The sequence below is a fragment of the Tachypleus tridentatus genome, chromosome 1 (assembly GCF_004210375.1).
Source record: "Tachypleus tridentatus isolate NWPU-2018 chromosome 1, ASM421037v1, whole genome shotgun sequence".
NCBI lineage: Eukaryota > Metazoa > Arthropoda > Merostomata > Xiphosura > Limulidae > Tachypleus > Tachypleus tridentatus.
The window spans coordinates 130795886-130815419 of NC_134825.1; the positions used below are offsets into that span (position 1 = coordinate 130795886).

General features: G+C 36.7%; 1 protein-coding gene across 8 annotated transcripts in view; it reads left to right on the forward strand.

Annotated features, from left to right (window-relative positions):
* Nucleotides 1-19534, forward strand: part of LOC143223813 (uncharacterized) — a 104156-nt gene that overhangs the window by 26752 nt on the left and 57870 nt on the right. For 6 of the 8 annotated variants that reach the window (XM_076452292.1, XM_076452291.1, XM_076452308.1 and 3 more), the window contains exons 3-4: nucleotides 13139-13240; nucleotides 16549-16686. In XM_076452292.1, the coding sequence (XP_076308407.1) occupies nucleotides 13139-13240; nucleotides 16549-16686 (240 nt within the window). The remainder of the gene's footprint in view (nucleotides 1-13138; nucleotides 13241-16548; nucleotides 16687-19534) is intronic. The other 2 variants (XM_076452299.1, XM_076452296.1) reach the window with 2 other exon arrangements.

The window sequence follows — 19534 nt, forward strand, 5'->3', positions numbered from 1 at the left end:
ATGTAGAAAAGAATAAAATTTTGATAGTGGTGAATAATATAAAATCTGGAGTGTGTTATGTTATCATATTAGTTTGAAGTATATTTTAGCTAGGTTGAATGATAACAGAACAATAGAATTGTTATATTTATTGAGTTTCTAAACTTTGAACTATGGTGATATACACTGCTAGCCAAAATCTTAAGGCAAATTAACATAAAGAAAAAATATGCATTTTGCATTGTTAGACTCGACCACTTATTTGAGTAGAGCTTTGAAAGATGAAAATAAGAAAAGGGAAAATAAAAATAAACCTTTTTTAGCATTTAATAGGGAAAATATGAACACTATGAAATTAGCCTAAATACTAGCTGGTCAAAAGTTTAAGACCATAACAAAAAGAAGTCCTAAACAGGGTAGGAAATTCCCAACAAGAGGTCTTGGTAGTGAGTTGCATAGCTGTCATTGCAAATAGCTGCGAGCATTCGCTTTGGCATGGTTGATATAAGCATTTGCAGAAGGCTGGCTGGAATGTTATTCCAAGTGGTGGAGATGGCTTCGTGAAGATCATGCACCGTTTGGAATTGACGTCCATTTCTATAGACTTACCTTGCCATCCATCCCAAACATTTACAATGGGGTTCAGTTTGGGTGAACATGCTGGATGGACCAAAAGAATAACGTTATTTGCCATGAAAAAGTCCTTTGTCCAATGGGTATTGTGGATTGCAATGTTGTCCTGCTGAAAAATCCAGTCATTTCCACATGAGCAAGGGTTTTCAGTCAATAAGGATGCTCTCTCCAACATGCAAATGTAGCCAGCTGCTGTTTGATGCTCCTGTATAACCTAAAGCTCCATTGTTCCATGGAAGGAGAAAGCACCCCAGATCATGATGGAACCTCCTCCACTGTGTTGTGTATAAAAGGTCTCCCGGTGGGATATCCTTATCATGCCAGTAATGTTGGAAGCCATCTGGACCATCCAGGTTAAATTTTTTCTCATCAGAGAACAAAACCTTTGTCCACTTTTCTACATTCCATGTTTGGTGCTTCTCAACAAAGTTTAATGGAGCTGTTTTGTGGTGTGAAAGGAGGCGTGGCCTTTGAAGATGTTTACGGTGTTTAAAGCCTTTCTCTCGTAGATGCCATCTTATTGTTCTGCATCCGTAAGGGCCTTAATCTGGTTCAATGATCGATTGGTGTCTTGCCGGACAACCTGTCGAATCCTCCTGCTTAATGCTGGCGAAATTTTCTTGGGCCAACCCCTTAATTTTTGTTCTGTATCCCTCAGGGTCTTTTAAGAAATTTGCAATAGCAATTTTACTATGCCCAATCTCGCCAGCGATAGCACGTTGAGAGAAACCTTGCTTTTTCAGCTCGACAATTTTGCCATGTGTAAATTCTGTCAACGTGTTAGCCTTTGTCATGTTTTTACCCAATGTAACACAGGAGGTATCAGTGAGAGATGTTGACAACGCTAATGCTTGAACATAAATGACTAAATATCATTACGTGTTTACCGATTAATGCTTCATTTCAGTATGGTCTTAAACTTTTTATCAGCTAGTATTTAGACTAATTTGATAGTGTTCACATTTTCCCTATTAAATGCTAAAAAGTTTTTTATTTTTCCCTTTTCCTATTTTCATCTTTTGAAGCTCTACTCAGACAAGTGGTTGAGTCTAACAATGCAAAATGGATATTTTTTTATGTTCATTGGCCTTAAGATTTTGGCCAGCAGTGTATTTAAGTTCAACCGTTATTATTTTAGACCTCATGTTGATGCTTGTTGGATTTGTGTTTAAAATATATATATAGAAATATTATAAAAGTAATCAACTTCTGGTTAACCAGTCAAATTCTTCAAGTTCCTGCAGTTTTTTTTGAGTCATGAAAGTTAAGCTCAGGAATACAGTTGAACTTTATCAGATTTAATTGTTGAGTTGTAGATCAATGTTCAACATAGCTTTTGATACAGAAAAAAAAATTTACATAAGAAATGTTGACAAGAAGTTGTATCTTATGGTGAGGTAATGTTTAGTGTAAATGTATTCAGTATTTGATAATTTATTATTTTCTGTATTTTTGTTAATTATGACTGTTTCAAATAGCAAAAGATATCAGAAGGTGCTCATTAATTTGTATCAAAATATATTGATTTTAGTGATAAGACTTTTACCAAATTATTTATTGTTCCCCTTGAGGTAGATTCCTCCCAGAGAAGGCTCTTTACTTTCAGTTTACTTCCTCTGGGATCTAAACATCCATCAACATAGGTCCAACCCTAACACACAATTTTGGCTTTGAATTCCCAATTGATAATGGAACAATAGGATTGATATATTTATTGAGTTTCTAATCCTTGAACTATGGGGATCTATTTAAGTTCAACCTTTATTAATTGAGACCTCATGCTGATGCTTTCTTGATTTTGTGTTTTAAAAAAAAGAATAAGATTAATCAAATATATAGAAGTATTATAAAAGTAATATCAACTTCTGGTTAACCTGTGACTTGTACTTCCAGACAATTTAATAAATATTGAGCTTGTCAAAATAAACTTGGGAAGCTTGAAGAATCCTATGGCTCTTTTGCCAGGTAATATATCCCTGAGGGTTTTAAGAGGTGAAGGGATTGTGTATGTGAGCCAGGGAGAGCTGTCAGGTCTGTTTGGGCTTGGGTCAACTGAGTACCAGTTTTGGATGGACATTCTCAACAGGTGTTATGGACATTGTGTCTGATGCTGGTGTTCAAGCATAGTGCTTAGGAAACCCTGGCATTGCTGCAATATCCTTTTTGGCATTGTAGTACATCCCCTTTTAGGGCTCCATGGTGAGTAGGGTCAGTGGAGACAAAAATGTATTGCCTTTTATTCAAAGCTCCATTTGTGAAAAAGTAAATAAAAAATGAAAATATTGAAAAAAAAAAACAGGTTATCAGAAAATCACCACACACAGACTAATTTGTTGTACAGTCACCATCACAGTCAAATTCTGTACCTGAATTTCTAATTATGCATTCCTTATCCAAGAAATCCTTAGGCTAGATATCTCCCTTTTTTATTCAGAAGGGATTAGAGAGGCTTGCTGGCTCCTCCACACCAGTAAAGATGTTGCACTCTGGAGACATTCTGGTGGAAACATCTTCACCACAACATATCATACTCCTCTCAAAATCAAACTTGAAAGCCTTTGGGGATAAATCTATCAATGTTACTTACCATGCAACTTTCAATTCTTCCAGAGGAGTTATAGTTGAGAGGGATTTAAAGAGTGTTTCTGAGTCGGAGATCCTTGCTGGTTTCTCCAGCCAAAGCGTTTCTTTGGTGCTTGGAATTATGATGCCTACTAATGTTATGATGCTGATATTTACATCACCACATTCTACTGCCACAGTCAAAGCAGGTTATCTAAAGTGTAAGGTACTGCCATACATTCCCAACCCTCTCAGATATTTCCAGTGTTAGCAGTTCAGTCACCTGAAGATACTGTGTTGTGGTTTTTTAACACATGCTCATTGTGGTGGCAAAGACTGTAACGTCTACAAGTGTGAACTGGAACCACAAGGAGAAAGAGCTTGAAGACTAAATATCTTCTACCAAGAGGCTCGAAATTATTGTCCACCTTCTCATTTTCATACATGTGTTACTGCATTCCATTCTACTGTGGAAGTGTAAACACATCTCTCTGTGCTCCCATCGGTGTGGATTCCTGTACATGGTGAGGGGATCTCCCAGGGAAGGTTCTGTTCTTTCAGTTTACCTCCTCTGGGATCTAAACATCCACCCACGTGTTTACCGTGCATGGCGACCCGTGAAGGGGAGGAGAGGATCCTGCTGGTTGAGGGGGTCCAACCCTAACACACCACTTTAGCCTTGAATTCCTGTGGACGAGTGGCCTTTGGGTGCCCCCCCCCCCCTGGGTCAATCAGCTGGTCCACTTAGGCTAGAGTCAACCAAGTACCAGTGTTGAAAATTCTCAACGGGTGTTGTGGACATTGTCTGATGCTGGTGTTTGGGTATAGTGCTCACGAAACCCTGGTGTTGCTGCAATGTCCTTGCATGACATTGTAGTGCGTCCCTTCATAGGGCTCCATGATGGGTGGGGTCAGTGGGTACTGAAATTTTCCTTTTTTCCTATGGATCCTCCAACAAAAAATTTAAATAAAATAGTGAAAAAACAGTCAATAGGTAAATGACTGCGTCTTGAAGACTCTGAGCAGCAATCTTCAATATCTGTAAAACCTGTACCCCATTTTCTTATATTACATTCTCTATCAGAAAAATCTTTAGGGCAAATGTCCCCCTTTTTTATTCAGAAGGGACCAGCTGGCTCTCCAAAGTCAGTAAAGAAGCTTCAATCTGGAGATATATTGGTTGAAACATCTGCATCCAACACAGTGAACTCCTTGAATTCAAAGGCAATTGGGGATGTACCTATTGAGGTTACCCCTCATGCTACCTTGAATTCATCATGAGGAGTTATTGTTGAGAGGGATTTGAAGAACATCCCTGAGTCAGAGATTCTCGCTGGTCTCTCCACTCAAGGAGTCTCTGATGTGAGGCGCATCTCCACTCGTAAAGAAGGAGTTACACTGCTGACAAATATCCTTGTCGTGACATTTACATCACTACGTGCACCTGCCACCATCAAGGCAGGTTATCTAATTTGCAGGGTACGGCTGTACATTCCACACCCTCTTTGATGTTTCCGATGTCAGAGGTTCGGCCACTCAAAGACGTCCTGTCATGGTTCCCTGACATGCGCTCATTGTTGTGGCAAGGACCACGATGCCTATGAGTGTCACACGGACCCACATTGTGTCAACTGCAATGGTTCTCACCCTTCCTACTCTCGTTTTTGCCCAAAATAGTTGGAGGAAAATGAGGTGCAGCATTTGAAAACGACCCATAACATTAGTTATCCTGATGCTTAGAAATTGCTGTCTGCCACTCCATCTCGGATATATGCTGCTGCACTTCGTTCCACAACTACAGTGGGAGTGCAGACAGATCTCTCTGTACCTCCAAGAGAATCATTTTCAAAACAGATGAAAAGTCTTTTGACCTCCATGGTTAAAAAGGTTGATGAATCGACTTCTACACCCATCTCTGTTCCTCCCATACAGTCCAACAAATCTCAAGATCTGCATCCTTTGGTTTCAAATACAGGCATTTCTTTTGATACATCTTTTTCTCCAACCCCATGATGCAAAACAATCATTCGTTTGCATCCTCATTCACTGGAATCCCCTTCCAACAACAAAGACCTGCCCAATCAACCCAGGGCAGGATCCATGGAGGTCGATAGACCTCTTCCGACTAAGGACAGTAAGGAAAAAAGATGTGGTTGTAAACAGAAGGGTTCTCCAGCCACTTCATTTACCCTCCATTAAAAATGGCTACCTTGATACAATGGAACTGTTGAGGTTTATGTTCTTATCTGGATGATATCAAAACACTGATTGCTTCCTACCATCCTGTATGTCTTTCCTTACAAGAAACATTTCTAAAACCTACTGATACACTAACCTTTCGGCAGTGTTCTTTCTACAGAAATGACAGGCTGTGTGATGGACAAGTGCATGGAGGGGTGGCACTGTTGGTTGATCAGCATGTGCCTACCCTGTCTTTGTCACTCAACACACCCTTGGAGGCCGACCCCTAGCCATCCGTGTTTCCTTAGGTCATACCGTCACATTTTGTTCTCCCTATCTGTCCCCTGGAGAGACATAGCATCAATCAGACCTTGATGCTTTTGTTGAACAGTTACCGTCTCCATTTTTAATTCTGGGGGAGTTTAATGGACATCAATCCCTCTGGGGAAATGCTGCTATTGATAGGAGAGTTCACTCTGTAGAACATATGCTCTCTGATCACAACCTTTCTCTTTTCAATATTGGTTCTTTCACTTATTTACACGCACCTAGTCTGTTCTTTACCGCTATTGTTCTCTTGGTTTGCTCCCCTACATTATTTCCCCATTTTTCATGGAGGGTTGATAATAATCCACTTGGAGTGATCATTTTCCTATACTTTTGAGAGAGACTGGCCGTGGTTGATGCCACCCTTCCCGCATGCTCCGGTGGAAGCTGGATCAGGCAGACTGGTCCACTTTCACTGCTCTCGCAGAACTTATCCTGCCATCATGAATCGGCCAACAATAGATGACTGTGTGGCAGCAGTAACTGACTGTATTATACAAGCAGCTGCTCAGGGTCTTCCTAAAACCTCGACACGTTTTCAACAATATCCTCGTCTGTGATGGAATCCTGCTTGCCACTTGGCACGGAAGGCTCAAAAACGGGCCTGGGATGATTTCCGTAGATATCCCACACTTTTGAACCGCATCGCTTTCCAACAGACTCATACACATGCTAGGTGGGTAAGACGTCAAAGTCAGAAGGAATCTTGGATTAAATTCACAACTAGCATATCTTCTACCACCAGTTCCAAAGTCATATGGGACAGGATTCGAAAGGTCAGCGGGCACTACGATTCTGTCCCCCTCTCCATCTTACTCTCTAATGGCCAAGAGGTAGCTGATGTCCGGAGCATCGCCGATACTCTAGGTGAAAGCTTTTGCCGGGTATCTAGCACTTCTGCTTGTTCTTCCACCTTCTTGGCCATCAAGACTCGGGCAAAGCGTTCACCTCTTTCCTTTCGAACTGACTGTCTCTTTGACTATAATTGTCCCTTTACACTGGTGGAACTGAAAATGGCCCTTCATTGGTCTGGCAGTACATCTGTAGGACCTGATGATGTACACTATGACATGTGCTCTCTCTCTCTCCTGCTTCTCTTGATATTCTTCTAATTGTTTTTAACTGGCTCTGGCAGGAGAATGTTTTTCCTGATGCCTGGCACCAGGCTATTATCTTACCTTTCTCTAAACCTGGGAAAGGTCCCAAGATTCCTTCACACTACCGTCCAATTGCTTTGATGAACTGTCTCTGTAAGACCTTAGAGAGGATGGTTAATGCTCGTCTTGTTTGGCTCCTTGAATCAAACAACCTCCTCTTGCCCATCCAATGTGGGTTTCGACGACAGCATTCCACTACGGACCACCTAATTTGACTTGAAACATCAATCAGAGAAGTCTTTCTCAAGCGCAAACATCTTGTTTCAATGTTCTTTGACATTGAGAAGGCTTATGACACAACATGGAGGTATGGCATTTTGTGAGACCTCCATATATATGGGTTATGTGGCCATTTACCCATGTTTATTAAAAAATTTTTAATGGACAGGAGATTCCAAGTTCGTGTGGGTTCAACACTTTCCCATTCTTTTCTACAGGAACTTGGGGTCCCTCAGGGCTGCATTTTGAGTGTCGCACTTTTCAGTATAACGATAAATGCCATCACTGAACAACTCCCCCTCACTGTTGCGAATGGGCTCTGTCAACAACGTTTACATCTCGTGTCAATCGTCGAACATGAGATATATTGAGTGGCAACTACAAACTGCCCTCAATCGTGTACTGAAGTTGAATACGGCAAAGGGCTTTAATTTTTCTCTCTAAAACCGTTTGTATGCACTTTTGCCGCCAACGGGGTATCCACCCTGATCGTGAACTCTGTATCGGTGAAGTTTCAATACCAGTTGTCCCTGAGACCAAGTACTTGGGGCTTATCTTTATACCACACTTAAAGCAGCTACGGGTCATATGCGCAAGAGCACTGAACATCCTCCTTGTCCTCTCTACTGCCAGTTGGGGAGTGCATTGATGTTCTATGTTGAGGATATATCGTGCTCTTATTCGTTCAAAACTCGACTATGGATCAATGGTCTATGGCTCTGCCAGACCCTTGGCCTTAAAGATGCTGTACCCCATTTATCATCAAGGACTTTGACTCTGCACTGGGGCTTTCTACACCTCCCCAGTTCAGAGCTTATACGTGGACTCTCACGAACATTCTCTGCACCTTCACCGTTTGCAACTGTCTTTACTGTATTCTTTGAAACTTTGCTCCTTGCCAAAGCATCTCACTTGGGAATGTGTTTTCCTTCCTTAGTGGGCCTTACTTTTTCAGAATGGATGATCTGCCATTGCTCCTTTTGGACTTCGCATTCAGGCACAATTGGATGAATTGGGTCTGTCCTTGGAAAACATTGCAGAATCCACTGGTCAGTCCCCCTCCTCCAATGGCTTATTACAGCCCCCAAATGTGACTTTTCTTTAAGTCATCTGAAAAATGCAGATACTCCCGATTGGAAATACTGTCTGTTATTTACTGAACATCTTTCGAACAACCTTTCTATTCCAATTTATACGGATGGTTTAAAATCAGGCGACTCTGTGGGCTCTGCCATGGTTTGTTGAGGTTCAGTGGTTGCACGTAGAATCCCCTCTACAGCTTCTGTGTTCACTGTTGAACTGTACGCCATATCTCTTGCCCTGGATCATATTGAAGCTGAGCAGAACTCTGACTGCACTACTTATACTGACTCCCTTAGTTCTCTGCTGGCCTTGGAATCACTTCACGTTGACTTGCACCCTCTTCTCACTGATAGTCAAAACTGACTGGGCCATTTTTCATTAACATCTATCTCTATCCAGTTTTTCTGGATACCAGGCCACGTTGGTATTTACAGAAATGCATTTGCAGACATGGCAGCTAAATCTATCTGCTCCGGCATCATCACCACTCTGCCTGTTCCGTACATGGACTATGGTCCTGTATTCAAGACTCAGCTATGTGCCAGCTGGCAGTCCACTTGGAGTGAGCAACGTGAAAACAAGCTTTTTCAAATAAAACCCTATATTGGGCTTTGCCCATCTAGCTTCGGTAAGGTTCGGAAGGAGGAAGTTGTTCTAACTAGACTACGCATTTGTCATAGTTTTTTAACTCATCGTTTTCTATTATCTGGAACTGATGCACCAATGTGTAGTTTGTGTAACACTCAAATCACAGTAAGCCACATTTTACTTTCTTGCCATCATTACGACTCTCAACGACGGCACTATTTTAAACATGTTCTGTCCCAGGGTTTGTCTGTAACATTGGATTGTGTTATTGGTGATGGTGATACTGTCCACCTTGATAAAGTTTTTAATGGCCATTAATATTTTCAACCTCATTTACGTGTTTGATATTTATTCATTACACCTTTTTAATTGTGGTTCCCTTTTCAGTCTCAATCTCTCTAGTTCAATTTGACATTGTAAAATGGCCAGAACATTAAATAACTCTACACCAGGACTGGAAAGGCCAACTTCAGGTGACTAACGCTGCTGTTTGAACTACCTGTTAGTCATCCTGGCAAGTTATTACACTTTTGCTGCATGTCATTTAACACTTTTATTACATTACCTTTTAGTACTGGCCATAATGACACTTAACCCAGAACCAGGACTGGAAAGATGAACTTCAGGTGACTGCCGGTGGTTCTGGTACTTACCTGTTAGTCTTCCTGGCAGGTTATGATCATTACCATTCTGCTACAGGAAGTCCTTTACAAACTTGTAGACTGGATGTCAACATTGGTTTTATGCCATTTTCTGTTTTTAATTGCTGTTTTGTTTATACATTTGTTTTTTTTTACAAATTTTATTACATTTACTTTACTTTTACCTTGTCACAGGACATTTGGCTAATTTTTATTACGATTTTGCTATATGTCTTTTAACACTTTTCATATTTTACCTTCAGATAATGGCTGTTATGACAACATTACCTGGAACCAGGACTGGAAAGGCCAACTTCAGGTGACTGATGGTGGTTCTTGTACTAACCTGTTAGTCTTTCTGGCGGGTTATGATCATTACCATTATGCTGGAGAAAGTCCTTTACAACTTCTCTTACTTTGCTTTCTCTCTTAACATTGTAGACTAGGTGTCAACATTGGTTTTCTGCTTTTTCTGTTTTTCAATGATGTTTTACCTTCATTTTCTTTTATGTATTTTACATCATTTAATTTATTTTTACCTTTTTACTGGATGTTTGATGCAGATAGTCTAGCTGCTTTGTGCCATAAAACATTAAATCAATCAATCAACTCTCTGTGCCTCCAGCAGAGTCATTTGCAAAAATTGTGAAGAATTCTTTGCCCTCTATGGTTAAAGGAGTTGATGAATCTTTGTCTACTTTCATTTCTATCTTCACCACTCCCTCCAGTGACACTGCCCGAGTCCACACTGTTCTTGTCTGTGGTGGAATCTTGCCTGCCACATGGTATGGAAGGCTCAAAAATGGGCCTGAGATATCTTTTAGTAGGTATTCCACATTTTTAAACTGCATTACGTTTCAGCGGGCATATTGTCAGCAGGTCGGACATCAAAGCCAGAAGGAATCTTGGTTTAGACACATCTAACACCTCTTTTTACCACCAGTCCAAAAGTAATATGGGACAAGATTTATAAGGCCAGTGGTATATATACTTCTATTCCCCTTTCAGTCTTGCTCTCTGATGGCCAGGAAGTTGCTGATGCTTAGTGCATGACTGATACTCTCTGCCATCTCTCTCCTGCCTCTCTTTTTATTCTTCTGGTTTTATTTAACCAGATCTGGCAGGAGAATATTTTTCCTGATTCTTGGCACTATGTTACTGTTCTCCCTTTTCATAAGCCTGGGAAGGATGCCAAGTTTCCTTCAAACTGCCATTCAATTGCTTTTGACAAGCTGTCTCTGTAAGATCTGAGAGAGGATGGTTAATGCTCAACTTGTTTGGTTTCTTGAAGAATCAAACAAAATCTTGTCCACCCAATGTGGCTTCCAACAACTGCACTCCACCGTGCACCAACCAATTGAACTTAGGCTTCCCTGATTGACAATTTTCTCAAGTAACAACATTTTGTTATTGTATTTTTTTGACCTTGAGAAAGCTTATGATACTATGTGCAGTAATAGCATATTGTGAGATCTTTACTCATATGGGTTGTGGATCATTAGCCAATTTTTATTAAACATTTTTTTAATGGACCGGCAATTCCAAGTCCATGTGGGTTCAACACTTTCCCGTTCTTTATCACAGGAACTTGTTATTAGTGGACAACTCCCCCCTACAGTTGCAAATGATTTCTATGTTTGTCTTTCGCATCTTGTCAGTTGTTGAGCATGAGGTTTATTGAACTGCAGCTAAAGACTGCTCTCAATCACTTAAAGTGGACTACAAGAAACAGTTTTACCTTTTCTAGCTCTAAAACTGTTTGCATGTACTTCTGCTGTTAGTGGGGTATTCACTCTGATCCCAAGCTCTGTCTTGGAGAAGTTGTGCTTTTCTTGGTTTCTGAGGAAATATTCTTGGGGCTTATATTTGACTGTAAGCTGACTTTTATTCTATACATCAATCAGTTATATGTCAAGTGTATGAGGGCACTCAACATCCTTTTTGCCCTCTTCTCCACTTCTTTGGGAGTGGATTGAGGTTCTATGCTAAAAATCTATTGTGCCATCATTTGATTGATATTGACTATGGATTTATGGTCTGTGGCTCTTCCAGGACCTCAGCCTTGAAGATGTTGAAACCTGTTCACCATCAGGGGCTTTGGCTTAACACAGGGGTCTTCCACACTTCTCAACACCTCTGCCATTTGCAACCATCTTTACTGTATGCTGCAAAACTTTGATCCTTACCACAGTGTCCCATGTAGGGTTGTGTTTTCCTTCCTTGGTGGGCCATACATTTTTCAGAATAGACAATCTGCCATTGTTTCTTTTGGCCTTCTTATCCAGGAAGAGTTGGATGAATTGGGTCTGTCTTGGACAACATTGCTGTATCTACTGGTCAGCACATTCCACCATAGCTTATTACCATCCTTAAATGTGACCGTTCTTTGAGGTATCTGAAGAAGACAGATACTCCTGATTGGAAGTACTGTCTTCTATTTGCCTAACATCTTTCGAACCATCCTTCTATTCCCATTTATATGGATGGTTAGAGATTAGGTGACTCTGTGGGTTTTGCCATGGTGTGTTGTGGTTTGGTGGTTGCACACAGAATCTACTCCACAGTTTCTGTATTCACTGCTGAATTGTATGCTGTTTCTCTCATTCTGGATCATGTAGATCCATATTATAATACTTGAATTGTATTATCTATACTGACTTGGATAGCTCTTTACTGGTTCTGGAATTGCTTCACATTAGTTTTCAACTTGTTCCCATCAATATTCAAAACCAACTGGCTCACTTTTCTCTATCTTCTATTTCTGTCCAGTTTTTGTGGATACCAAGCCATGTTGGTCTTTGCAGGAATGAACTTACAGACATTGTAGCTAAGTCTGTCTGCTCTGGTGCTATCATAGCCATGCCTGTCCCATACATAGATGACAGTCCTGTATTCAAGACTCAGCTCTGTGCTAATTGGCAGTTGACTTGGAGTGAGCAGTGTAATAACAAGCTTTTCCAGATCATACCTTCTATTGCTCTTTGGCCTTCTTCTGTTAGGATTGGAAGGAGGAATTTGTCCTGCCTAGGCTACACATTGGTCAGTTTTTTAACTCATTTCTTTTATCTGGGACTGATGCATCAATGCGTGGTCTGTGCAATTCTCATGCCATAATAGCCCATGTTTTAGTTTTGTGTTGTTGTTGTTACGACCATGAATGATGGCACCATTTTAGACATATTTTTACCTTGGGGTCACTCTTGATGTTGGACAATGTCATTGACAATGGTGACACTGTCCACCTCAGTTGTATTTTTAATTTTTAAGGGCTTTGGCCTTTTTAACTTTTAAGTTTTTAATTTCAAAATTGGACTTTGTTTTAACATGATTCCTTTTTTAGGTAGTTTAATAATTTTACTTTTACTAGTTTGGCACAATAAACACCAAACACAACCAATCAGCCATTTATGGTTGTTATAAAGTAGGTTTGATGCAAAAGAAAACTGATGTATCTGCATTGTGAGTTGTATTTTATAATTATTTTAAGGTGCATTTTTACAAAAAATTGTTTGGGAATATAAAAAAGGTTTGGTTCAAACTTTTGTAGAGATAAACATAATTACTATGTATATAGTAATTTATTGGGTTTTAGTTATATATATATAAAAATGTTTGTAGCTGTAATATAGCATGCATCTGAAACTGGTAAGTTGAAGCTGTGGTTAAGAGTGTTTATAAAAATAATTTATGTGAAAAGATAACTGTAAAAGTATTTTGATGATTGAAATACTTTAATGTTTAACAATGAATAAACATTTTCTTATTCAGGTCCAGTTTAGTGGAGGCAACTGCACTGATCCCAACCTCAGCTATTATATTGCTTTCTCTGCAATATTCTATATAATTTGTGCTGTGTCTATAATTCAGTTGGTAAGTTTTAGCTTTTAACAAGGAAATGTTTGAGTTAATACTGTAAAACAATATGTCAATATCCATGTTTTTATTTACTTCTTAAAACAATTATTTTTAATGAAGGTACAAAATGTTTCCTTAACCATATTACAATGGGCTACGGGGTAAAGGCCATGCCATTAAAACGTTATTGAACTACTATTTTATGAATTTCTCTCCTTAAGTTTGGTATCAAACTGTAGATTATAATTCATATTTTTCATATTATATATTAATTTTTAATTTAAAAAGAATTATTAAATAAATGCATTTAAACATTGATTTTGTGTGTTTTGATGTGTTGAATGCAGCATTGCTTCAAATCAGATGCTTATGTCTGTAGTTTAGTACAAATTAAAAACACAAAATTACCAATACTGACAAGCTGGAATATCAAATAAAAACCTTTTATCTTTTCTGTTTGCTGAGTTATATTTAGTGAATCAAATGCAGTGGCTCTTACATTTTTCAATTTTGAAAACAATCTCTTATATACACTTCTATGTAACATGTGAATAACCAGTTGGAAGCTCAGAATGTCTCCTAATGGTTTTTAAACCGTTTTCAAATACAATGGCATCTTTTCTTTCTTTAAAGACAAATATTTCTTAAGGCTTAACAAGCTACAATAAGCAGCAACCAGGTACAAAGGTAACTAAAAGAGATAATTGTTTTATTTCCTTATTTCTTGTTCTATGTTTTAAGAGAAGTTTAAGAACTTGTTTGTAAATAGTAACAATCTAAATACATATACAATTTATAATAATTGAAATGTGACTTTATTCTTAAAATGAAAATTATACATGATGAATAGGCAGCATGCAAAAATAAGAAGGGATGAGAAGAATATTGCTTAACAAACCTTATAATTTAATAAAATGTCTGATAATTTGCATATATAATGTTTACTGTAATCTATAAAAATTCATGGACATATGCTTACTAAGTTAAAGGTGATAATAGCATGACACCTATGACAAATACAAAGTGGTAATGAGATCATTTGCAGGAACCATTCTTGTCCTGAAAGGGTTAAAATCATCTGCCTGGGTTGGATTACATTTTTTTATATTTACAGGTTAAACACATTGATGGTAATATTTGCACTATGATTGTATTGTATAATTTATGAAGATGTGCATGAGTCTGAGCCAGTGTTAAAAGTTAGAAAAATATTCTGTTAAAAAAACTTGTCAGGTTAACCTGAAGATGACTTGGGAAGGTTGAAACGTTGTTCTCTGCTTATCAGTAAAAGTGGTAATACCTGTACTGCTCATTTTGAGATATATTTTTATTTTAAGTGGGTTTCTCATCATCAAGAACAACTTTCCTTCCAGTTTTGCATAGTTCATAAGGAAACAGCAGATAGTTTTGATTTCACCTGTTTATAAGATGATAAATCTTAAGATTTTTGTATTTACCAAATAATGTATTGATTGTTTAAGGAAACTGAAAATGATCTCTATCTTACACTAATACTACATGTAAAAGTGTGTTAAGATACTGAGTATGACAGTACTGGTTGCTGTTGGCATTTAAAATAGAAATTGGCATCTTTGAAAGTATTAAAAATGTGAATCTTGAGTGTTATTAAAATTTCTGTAGTTTTTTTTTGCTTCTATAAACAATAGAGTGAATTACTTTCTTGTTAAAATTGAGCCAAGTTTGTTGGAAAAATGAAACATTAATCATAGAAATGGTTCTTTAGAGAATATTTGGATTATCTTTCATGGAAGTTGTATTTGGCATTTTATTTTGTATGCATCTAAATCTAAACTCTGTGTTCAGGCAATTTAATTCAGTTACTTCTAGAAACATATTTCTTATGGAAGATGTTGCTTAAGTGAAATAAATTGAGACACTTATCTTTCTTGTGAGAAGATGGGGAATTTCTGGAGAACCTGGAAGATTGTTTTCTTATTATAACATGTTAAAGAACTTCTGAAATATGTTATTATTGAACTTGTTTTTATTAACAAAGTTCTAGATCCTGAAGGTATAGGGTTTATCAATAAGTAATGAGTGAATGACTGAAAATTAGAAAATAATTAATTCTGTTTTGAAGTTCTTATAAAATTCCAGCTTTCAAGTTCAACAGAAGTTTGTAAAACAAGCCTAAAGGAGCTGTTGTTTGGGCTGAAGAGTACTTAAAGTTGGATAGTGTAGAACATGAAATTTTAAGGGATTTTATGCTTATTTACAATAAAAGGAAAATACTAAAATTTAAACAGTGTAAATGTAATGTCCTTACATCAGAAAAACTTCTGGTAAGAAACATCTTAGTCTGATAGTATTATTTTCTTGATTAAGATGAGTTTGGAGATCATTTGAAAGATCATTTTGAAAATTAGGCAGAATACATGTTTAGATCTGTTAAGCAATGAAATAGTTCTGTTATTGTTGAAAGCTATGATGTTTTAAATTGTTTTAAGTCTTTATCGAAGGTAAAGTATAGTGGATGTATATTTAAATCTTTGATTAGCATTTTGAGTATTAGAGCTAAGATTGGTATGGTTATTACAAAATTTCTAGTTAAAAAGTTAATTTTGTGTTTGAGTTATTGAGAAGTTAAGGATGATTTAAATTATTAAAAACCTTGTATGAATCTGCTTTTATGTTATTGTATGAATATCACTTAACATGAAAGTTGTTTCTAGCTGATAAAAACTTCAGTATTTTGATATTTTAAATACAACTGGCTTTAAGTGTTTAATTCAAGTAAATTAAAAGCTTCTGAGGTTTTTTCTTTTTACATCAAAAACATATTTTGAATATATATATGTATAATAAACAAAAAGTAGTTGCAGTACTCTTCACTGTACTTATTACAATGTATGTTCCAGCACATTGGCAAATAATAGTTATGCTATGGTAATTATAAATACCATAACTGCACCTTGTTATTCTCAGTGTTATATACAAACATGTTTTACCAGGAACTTCCACATTATAGTGCTATATGTTTTTACTCCATTTATAATGATTTTGAAGAATTATATTCATTATTCTTTTGAATACTTTCTACTAAATATGAAATTTAATGTTTTATAACCACTTAATGTATCTTAAGATATTGATGATTTATGTTTCTGGTAGATATTTCTATGTATAATTTACTTAAATTCTTCCATTAAATTAAGTGTAGGATTTATGCCTTTTGTAGGGGAAAGAAATAATCTTTAAAACCTGATAAACAAACACTTTTTTCATTGTAATAACTTGAGATACTTGGGAATTTGAACTTTTGTCTGTTTCATATAATTTAAGTAATGAACACGATTTTCCAGCTAGTTTGTATTAAGTCGGAGTTTCGCCGAATGAAGACCTCATCTCTAGTCAAAGCCTGCAGAGTAACTACTCAGAAGGCCTTATATGTGTTAATCTGCATTGCAACAGCTATCAGAGGCTTTTACTTTTCCTCCCCAGTAAGTAATCTTGTACCTCTTTAAAGTGCAAATAAGCAACTTTATTTCCCTTTTAATTTTTATTTGTAAAATTAAAAATTTTGTACATAAATTAAGAAAGTGTTATGGAAACTACCTAATTGAATATTATTCAGTTTTAAAGGGAGTCACATGCATAGCAAATACCTATTCTCTTCTAGCATTCATAACCTATCTAATGTACAAAGATAATAGTTTCATAACCCATTTTTTACAGTCTGATCACACAGAAGTATGTAGACACTGTATTTGACAATTCGACAGATATGCCTTTCTGTATGGTCTTGATTCCCAAAGTTGATCCATATTCCCTTGGTTTTTCAATAATATTAAATATAAGAGATCACCCATTTTGGAACTGCTAAATCCCCAATCTGAATTTATCTTTTTGATTTGAATGTATGAATATTTTATGCCCAAAGTGACTGTTAAATACGTTTTCCAATAGTGGTCAATTTTCATTGGCATCATTCTCCCTATGAAATGGCAAACAGTGTCAAAATATATTCTCATATATGTACTTTGTATATATCTATATTTTATGAAAAAATGAGTTTTATTTAGGTTTCTGAGTAAAGGTCTTATTCTTCTGGAAACATGAGTGTGCATTATTTCACAGCAATTTGTTTGTTTGGAATAATGTATATAATTTATTTTTTAAAAAAAGGAAGTCTTTGGACCATTCTGTACATAATAATACAAAATATGAAGGAATTTTACAGTTGCAAACATGTTTAATTCAGTTAGTCTTAGCATTTTTCTTTTGTTTTTGTCAAATGCTGAAGAAATGTAAATTGTCGAATCCACTTTTTTACAATGTTCAGTGTGTTCATAAAAATGTTTAAAAAGTGATTATAATTTGTGCATATACACATTCTGAGAGTATCCAATAAACCATTTGACAAATTCCTACTCTAATTAATGGAGAACTGCAGTAGTTGGAACAAAGTGTCTCAAGTCTTCATATCTGGGAAACTGATAGAAGACATACAAATGTATCAAATATCAATACTTTTAATAGTTTATTTAGTTTACTGTTTTTTTTTGTTTGTTTTTATACAAACTGTTATGTACAATAGTATGTTCTCTTATTACAGCGTTATTGCCATTCTAATCTGTTGTATTTGTGTAGTTTATATTCATGTAGCAATTTTGTATTACTAACTCATAAATTTTCACTGAAATTTCCCAAATTTTCTATGGTATTGGGCATACAATATTCCACAGGAAAGTCAATCCTTAATTTTATCAAAGTTACCCACGTTCTCCCTAAACTTGAATATTTTTCTGTAGGGGGTATCATTTTACATTCCAGGTAAATTTTCATTTTGTAGTCCTACAAAATTTTCTCAAATTATTTAAATATGTTTCAAAGAGGTGTGAGCAAGTTACTTGTGTGGTGTATACATCTATCCTGGGCTTCCACTAGAAAAATAACTCTCTTAGCCACTGTGGCTAAACAAAGTAATTTTCTTTTAGCCACAGTTACAGTTGTTTAGCCACAATTTTAGGTTGCCAAGAACTGTGTGGTGCATGACTTTTAATATGCATCAATTTCATCCAGTAAAAATTATGTGAAAATCTACAAGACATTAAGTTTTGTACTATTTTTATTCCCCAGCAATTTTCCCTGCCTAAAAAAACAAATAAACATGATAAAGAGGGAAATAAAGATACATTTCTTAAAATAACACAGAAACAAAAAAAAAAAAAGACTTAAAACTAGAATACGGTAGCATGACTAATAAGTAGATAAATCCAATGACAGCTCTTCAGCCAAATCATTCTCAACAGAAGATGTGGTAGAAGTTGACACCTGAGGTTCTGAAGCACATTTCTTCAACAGGGAATGGTACCCATATCTGTCTTTGTGAGTGACCCAGTGTCTGAATGCAGAGTCGAAGTTAAAATGATCTAAAGGTTTGGCTAGCTACTTAATTTTTGATAGATATTTTCAAAATGTTTCACTTTTAGAAAATTGTCAAATTGTCTTTTGTTTTAAGAAAATACTGTAGAAAACAAAGTATCTTGTATCAGAATGAAGAATATTCTTACATTGAATACTTGTAGTGAAAGGAGGGAACGAAACTTCACAGTTGGGATGGCTTCCTTTGCTTGTACAAGTAACGTGGCCATCTGTGCCTGAATGCCACCTTTACACCCCACATATGTATTCACAGCAGCAGTTGACATGTCCTTCTTTAAAACTGATGATGCTACTGCACTGCGATGATCCTCTGACCATGCATGCTTCAACAAGTCGTCTTTTTTAGGCTTAGTAGCAGTTTTCCCAGTGGTAGCATAAATATTTGTCTTCTTGTTGTCCCTGCATAATTTGCAATGAAATGTATTTTGTTGGGAAACATGTTCCAGCCAAGGAAACTGTGAAAACCAAGTTTCTTTAACAACTCTATGAAAATTGCGGGTATATATTTTTTTCACACAGACGGTCTGATCACTGCTGCAAACTTCAGTTTCTTCAGAGCTGTCTCTTCTTTTGGAAGTGGATTTCCCACCATCAGTTGATGTTGTTGCTTCGACCTTCTTTTGATCTAGGAGTTGTCATGATCTCATTTCAAACATATGTCAAATGAAACTTGGGATTTCCACTTTGATACAGACCATATGTTGGTTTGATGAAAGTCAGGTTTTCTCTGATAACTGTTTGTGTACCATGGGCAGAATCAAGCATGTAGCATAAGAAATGAAAATAAAAGAAATCATTAGCACAGCTGAGCAATAATTCTTTTTTAAATTTAATTTGTTAGTTGTCATATTCCTGAAATCATAAAAATATAGATTACAGTTAGTGGTAGTTTTTAAAGACGTT